Source organism: Natator depressus, chromosome 20 (assembly GCF_965152275.1).
Source record: "Natator depressus isolate rNatDep1 chromosome 20, rNatDep2.hap1, whole genome shotgun sequence".
NCBI classification, from domain to species: domain Eukaryota; kingdom Metazoa; phylum Chordata; order Testudines; family Cheloniidae; genus Natator; species Natator depressus.
Window position 1 is genome coordinate 2,465,582 of NC_134253.1, and position 6,750 is coordinate 2,472,331.

At 69.1% G+C, this 6,750-nt stretch overlaps 1 protein-coding gene across 1 annotated transcript; it reads left to right on the top strand.

Annotated features, from left to right (window-relative positions):
• The first annotated feature begins 568 nt into the window (after positions 1–568).
• Positions 569–6,750, top strand: SLC39A5 (solute carrier family 39 member 5). The gene is made up of 10 exons (XM_074935539.1): positions 569–987; positions 1,413–1,665; positions 1,988–2,162; positions 2,434–2,603; positions 2,908–3,045; positions 3,667–3,757; positions 4,043–4,267; positions 4,348–4,428; positions 4,507–4,697; positions 5,301–6,750. The coding sequence occupies exons 1-10, from the start codon at positions 569–571 to the stop codon at positions 5,451–5,453; spliced, it is 1,896 nt and encodes a 631-aa protein (XP_074791640.1). The 3' UTR covers positions 5,454–6,750.

Here is a 6,750-nt window from a genome sequence, read left to right on the forward strand (position 1 = left end):
CGGTGGGAGGCGGTAGCTCCAGAAGCGCTTCTGACCCCAGGCCTGATGTCTACAACCGCAGCCCGGGCCCGGACGCAGGGGGAGAGCGAGTCGCTGCCCCAGACAGCTCCCTCGGCAAAGCGCGGGAGGGGAAACTGAGGCATGGAACGAGGGCGGGACCTGTCCGCTGTCACCCAGCAGGCCAGAGCCCCACTCTCCTGGGTCCCGCTACCTCAGGCAGACAAGGCGTTGACCGTCCGGCTCCCACAGTCTCTCCCCCCAGGAGCCGGGCCGTCCGGCCCTCCACGCCCCCAGTTCTGAGCGGGGCGGCTGGAGAGACGGGGGCGTTGACGGGCGGGCGAGTGTTGCGAGCCGGGCGTTATTTGACTGTGTCTTTAACAGGCCCGAGGGCGGGCGGGCACCTGCCTTAGGGTTCCTTTGTCTTGATTTGGTCCCTCTTCCCTCTCAGAACGGGCCAGCCCGCCAACAGATCTCCCACGAGGGGGCGCCCCAGCCAGCCCACCTGGCCAGGTGCGACCCCAGCTGACGGCCCCTCCCCGGCCCGCTCGGCGCCAGGCTCACCCCGCTGATGGACCGGAGGAAGCCGCGGCTGCTGCTGGCCGGACTCTGGGTCGCCGCCCTCCTGCTGCCGGGCGGGTGCGGCCCCCCGCTGCCTGCGGCCCCCTCGCCCGGCCTGCCCGCCTCGGCGCCGGCCCCGCTGGGGGAGGCGGAGCAGGAGCAGGGCTATTACCTGCAGCAGCTCTTCGGGCTGTACGGGGAGAACGGCACCTTGTCCTTCCACGGCCTCACCCGCCTGCTGCGGAGCCTGGGGCTGGGCCGGGTGCAGGTGGTGGAGATGGAGCACGAGGCGCTGGGCCACGGGCACGTCGCCCACCTGGACGTCCTGGAGGTGCAGGACAAGCAGCGCCGCCACTCGGCCCTGGAGCACGCCGGGGCGGAGCCGCCCAGCCTGGGCCCCGAGCTGCAGGGAGAGAACGGCCCCTCCAGGTACCCGCCCGGCCCCGCGGCCCCTCACTCCCGACCCGCGGCCCCCTGCGCTCCCAGCCCAGGGGTCTGCCGCCCCAGCCCTGTCGGTGCCCCTCACTCCCGACCCGCGGCCCCCTACGCTCCCAGCCCAGGGCTCTGCCCCCCCCAGCCCTGCCGGTGCCCCTCACTCCCGGCCCGCGGCCCCCGGCCAGCACAGCCCAGGGGTCTGCCCCACCCAGCTCCGCCGGTGCCCCTCAATCCCGACCCGCGGCCCCTGTCAGCCCAGCCCTGGGCTCCCCCCACCCAGCCCTGCCGGTGCCCCTCACTCCCCACCCGCAGCCCCTTGATACTCCAGTCCTGCCGCTGCCCGTCATTCCCAGCCATTCCCTCCCGGCCCCCGGGCTGCAGCTGGGAACTGGGAATTCGTTTTTGTTCCTTTCTTTCAGGCCGGGATCCCGTGGAAGGAACCAGCCAGAGACTGTCCGGCCGCCCCAGGCTGACCCGACGCCCCAGCCACCAGCTGCCTCTGGGGGCACCCGCCTGCCCTTGGACACAGAAGGGCCCAGCACCACCTGCGCCCCAGGGCACCCTGGGAGCCGAAGAGACCCTGTCCAGGCCCCCCCAGCCCTGCCCCACCTGACCCTGCTGGAGAGGGTGCTGGCCCTGGACCACTCCGTCACGGACCACCTGCACGAGGATGTGAGGGGGGGTCCGCCCTGCGGGTTCTCAGGCCCTCTGGGGTCTAAAGGGGACGGGCTCTGAAGTGGGGGGCTGACATCCTCAGCCAGTGGGGTGGGGGGTCTCAGTGCTGACCAGCTCTAACCACTAGACCCCATGCCCCCCCCAGCCCCGGGAACGGAACCCAGGAGTCCTGGCCCCCCAGCGCCCGGAACAGACCCCAGGGGCCTCCGCGAGTCACTCGGCAGCCCCTGCGCTCCAGCCGTCCGGGGCTTGGGAGGGCCAGTGGGTCATGCCCCTTCCCCGGGGGGGACCTCGCTCACCCGCGCTGTCCCCCCGCCAGTGTCTCAACGTGACGCAGCTGCTGGTGAATTTCGGGCTGAACGCCGCCTCCAAGATCACGCCCGAGCAGTTCGCGCTGCTGTGCCCAGCCCTGCTCTACCAGATCGACAGCCGGGTCTGCATCCGGCACTACGACCCGCTGGCGCCGGAGCCCCTGGGGCGGGCCCTGTGGCCAGGTACCACCCTCCCCCAGCCCAGCCCTGGGCCAGCGGGGGGCTCTGCCCTGCACCACTATTCCCCAGAGCCTCGGGAAGGGGCCGCCCTCCCATGGGGAAACTGAGGCACGGAGCGGGGAGATGACGGGCGCGGCCCGCAGCCTCTCCTTCTGCCGAGGGATTTTCCTGCCCTTCGGCTTTGCCAACCCCCCAGGGTGTGTGGGCGGGCCGGGGGGGGGGAGGAATAGAGCCCAAGGCGCCCCCAGCCACCTCACCCTGCTTCCTCTTGCAGTTCTGGGCTGGGGCTTCCTGGCCATCACGCTGATCAGCCTGCCCTCGGCGCTGGCCCTCCTGCTGGTGCCCTGGCTCGGCGGCGCCTGCGGCCGCCTCCTCCTGGCCTTCCTGGTGGCGCTGGCCGTGGGGACGCTGTGCGGGGACGCCCTGCTTCACCTGTGGCCGCATGTAAGTACGGGCTCGCCGGGCCCCCCAGCGCAGCCCGGCACCTGGGCAGCGGCCTGCTGCAGATCCATCCCGGGGCGCGTCTGCGCCGCAGCCAGAGCGCCCAGCGGCCCCCCGCCCAGCCCAGCCCGGCACCTGGGCAGCGGCCCGGGCCCCCTGGCCCTGCCAGCGCCCACAGCGGGGGCAATCCCAGGCCCACCGACCCCCAGCTCGCGCCCCCATTGAATCCCCCCATTCCTCCCTGCCCCCCCAGCGCTGGGAGCCCCCGAGGGGGACCCCCGGCTCCCCTCCCTCCTCCTGCCTTTAGGCCCAAGGAAGGCGCCAGGAGACGCCGCTGGAGCACCAGGACTCGGTGCTGAAGGGGCTGTCGGTCCTGGGGGGCATTTACCTCTTGTTCCTCATCGAGCACCTCCTGGGCACGCTGAAGCAGAGACGGAGGCAGCCGGTAAGAGCCGCCTGGGCCGGCCGGGAGCCCGCCCAGGGTAGGGGGCTGGAGGGGGGCAGGACGGCAGGGGGCACCCTTCCCGTCAGCGCCCTGGGGCAATGCCCGGGGCCCCCGGGCTGCTGGCTTCCAGACGGGCCCCGACGCCACCTGGGGCTGCGGAGTTCACCAGAGCTGGAGCGCTGGCCCCGGCCCCGTGGGGGTCAGGGGGCCGGGGGGTTTGGTGGCTCTGCCTGGCCGGAGTGGCTACGGGGTGACGGCACATCCTGGGTCCTGCTGCTGCAGCGTCCCGGCGTCGGGTCGGTCCAGCCCCGAGTCCCGGCTCCCTGGGCCCGCGCAGGTCCCGGCGTCGGGTCCTTCCAGCCCCGTGTCCCGGCTCCCTGGGCCCGCGCAGGTCCCGGCGGTGGGTCTGTCCCGGCTCCCTGGCCGTTCCTACAGAGCCCATCTGTCCATATCGAAGGTGCCACCCGTCCTAGGAGCGCTTGGTTTGCACCTGTCTAGGATAATGCGGGTGGGACCCAGCCCGGGGGTTTCCCACACCCAGTGGCCGCGATGCCCCGAGCCAGCCGGGCCCCGGCCCCTCGGGTGGCTCTCAGCTCTCGCCGTTGGTTTCCCCCCCCCCAGAGCCGCGCCGCGGGAAGGAGCCCCAGGAGCCCCTCGCTGGATGCAGACGGGAACCGCGGCTTGACCCTGCGGGCGTCGGCTCCCTCTCCAGGTGAGCCTGGCGCTGGCGCTCGCTCCTGCCCCCTGCCCTGAGGCTGGGGCTGGAGAAGCCAGAAGCTGCCCCCCCTGCCCCAGCCCGCGCTCCTGCCCCGCTCCCCACAGCGCCCCCTGCTGGGAGAGGCCAGCACAGAGGCAGCTGTCGGGGCCGCCCGACCTCCCCATTCCGGCCCTCTCAGACCACGGCCCGGAGCGGGTGAGTCGTCCCGGCAGCCTGGTCCCCAGCCCCGGCCCCCCGCCGGCTCAGGGCTGCTACCAGCCTGCGGCTGCTCTTCCGAAGGCACCGAAGCCGAATTGCGGCGCCTGACGGCCCCGGGGCCGCGCAGCGACAGCCCCGGCTGGGGAGAGGAGGGGGCGAGGCAGCCCGCGCCGGGCGCGGACGGACCGACGGAGGAGCTGAGCCACCACGGACACTCGCACGGCCCGGCGGCTGGCGTAGCCGACATCGCCTGGATGGTGATCCTGGGCGACGGGATACACAACCTGACGGACGGGCTGGCCATCGGTAAGGGGGCGGGGGACAGGAGCCGCCCGGGGCCCGGGCCCCGGTTTCCTGGGTGCCAATCGGCTTCTCTTTCCCCGCAGGGGCTGCGTTTTCCGAGGGTGTCTCCAGCGGGTTGAGCACCGCCCTGGCCGTCTTCTGCCACGAGCTGCCCCACGAGCTGGGTAAGTCCCCGGGCAGGGCGGGCCCCAGGCCCCTGGCATCCTACATGCTCTCACCTGCCGCTTCCCTCGCTCCCGCAGGTGACTTCGCCTTGCTGCTCCAGGCTGGCCTGCCAGTCAAGAGGGTGCTTCTCTCCAACCTCATGTCGGCCTCGCTGGCGTATCTGGGCATGGCGGTGGGCACGGCCCTCAGCCAGGGTGCCTCGCCCATCACCCCCTGGATCTTCTCCATCACAGCAGGCATCTTTCTCTATGTGGCGCTGGTGGACATGGTAAGGGGGGGCCTGGCTCTGGTACAGCCTCACCAGGCCCTGTGCTGGTCACGAGCCGCTGCAGCTCGGCTGGGCTTGCCACAGATCCCGGTGCCAACCCAGCGAGGCTGCTGGAGGCCGGGCACCGCATGGCCCCTTTGCCCGGTGGTGCCTCGTCTCGCATTTGCATCGGCAGCTCTTTGGCGCAGGGGGTGTTTTGGCTCTGGGTTTGCCCAGCCCCTGATGCCACGGGGTCCTGTCCCTTGCCTGCCGCTCGGGGGCACAAATCATTCCTAGGAATGAGTGTGCGGCAGGCGCCGGCTGCTCCCGGTGGGAATGCTCTGAACGGGTTTTCCTGCGTCCAGAGAACAGCTCCCCCCCCAGTGCAATCCTAGGGCCACCCCCCTCGCCCACGTCCAGGGCCCGTCTCTGCCTTGAACAGCTGCTTTAGGCTCCCCGGGCAGCCGGTGGCACCGGTGCCTTGACTGGCTAGCCAGCAGGCAGGCCGAGCGAGTCTGCGCCTGGCACGGGAATGCCCAGGGCTCTGGAGTTACCCCCTCCCTGTGTGGGACGTCTGTCCTTTCCCGTATTGCCGGATCACAGGCTTCTCCGTTTCCCCTGCAGCTGCCCGAGATGCTGCGGCAAAGCTCCGGCGGGAGCCCGAAGGGGCCTGTGACGTATTTCGCCCTCCAGAACCTGGGCTTTCTCCTGGGAGCCGCCATCATGATGTGCATCGCCCTCTTCGAAGGGCAGATGAGCTTCCGTGTGGATCTGTAACCTGGGGGCACCCGCACTGCTTGCCAAACTCGGGTGGGACAGGGCCAAGGTTACGGGCACCCCCTGCTCCATGGCTGTTGGCTGCTTTGCAGAGAATTAGGACCTCTGGACGCTCTTCCTGCTGACGGCAGGTGCATGACACCCGGGGCAGCCCCCCACTCTGCTCCACGTCTCCCGGGAGCAAGCACGGGTTGTAACTCGGTGGGGCCCTGGGCTGACTAGTGCGGGTGAGGGGCAACATTTTGCTGTTCAGTACAGGGAGGAGAGCGTGTGGCCAGCACAGTCCCCTACCCCCGCTTTCCAAAATCCACCTTCCGTCAGGACACTGCCGTTCAGATTCTCAGCGTTTGCCCAACGTTTCGGGACGTCGAGTGCACAAGACCAGGCTGAAAACAGCCCAGCGGCCCTCAAGCCACCTGGCCTCCAAGTGACCTGAGCAAGTCTCAGCGTTTCGGAGAGGTAAACGCAGCCGATCTGTGGGCGATTTGGGGGTGGGGTACAGGAGACGTCGTTAAAGGGGGCAGAACTGAGCATTTTGGAGATGGGGGAAGCGCCGGAGTCCGCTGGGAGGCCACAGCCCAGTGCCCCACGCGAAGCGTGTGTTTATCGCCAGGAGGAGACGTTCATCAGGGGAGCGGACACGGGAACTCTTATCTTCACCATCGTCCGGGGACAAGCGGCAGCGCTCCTCACTCCTTCCGCTCCACTGCCTGGGAAGGAGGCTCCGAAATCCGCTGGGCAGCTAACGGTTTAACCGAATGGAACAAGAAGCCGCCCCCGCGCCTGCCCATTGAAGCTCTGGTCCTGCCCGGGTTAGATTCTGCTGAGAGTTACATTGGCAGACCAGTTTCCCCGCCTAGCCTCTGCCAACAGCTTCTGTAAGGACTAAATCCAGTGTCATTGGACTGGGGGGCAGGAGTTCTGTTCCCAGCTCTGCCACTGACTTGCTGGGTGAACCTGGGCAACTCACCCACCCTCGTGCCTCAGTTTCCCCATCTGTAAAACAGACATGATGATTCTGCCCTGCTTTGAGATCTAATCTACCGCTGAAAAGCACAGCAGGAGAGCCAGACCCCCCCCCCCCGGGGCCCGATCCCAACGGCGCTAACCCCCAGGGGCAGGCGGTGGGAAAGGAGAACGGGAGAAGGAGTAGAAGCCATGGCATTTTAATAAACATAATTGATTCAAAGCCACAATATGAAGAACAGGACTTAGTTGCAGCATACACTGTATAAAATAGATCAAGTCTGAATGCTTTTATTTTTTTAGTTTTAGTCCGTCCCCCACCCCCCCAACT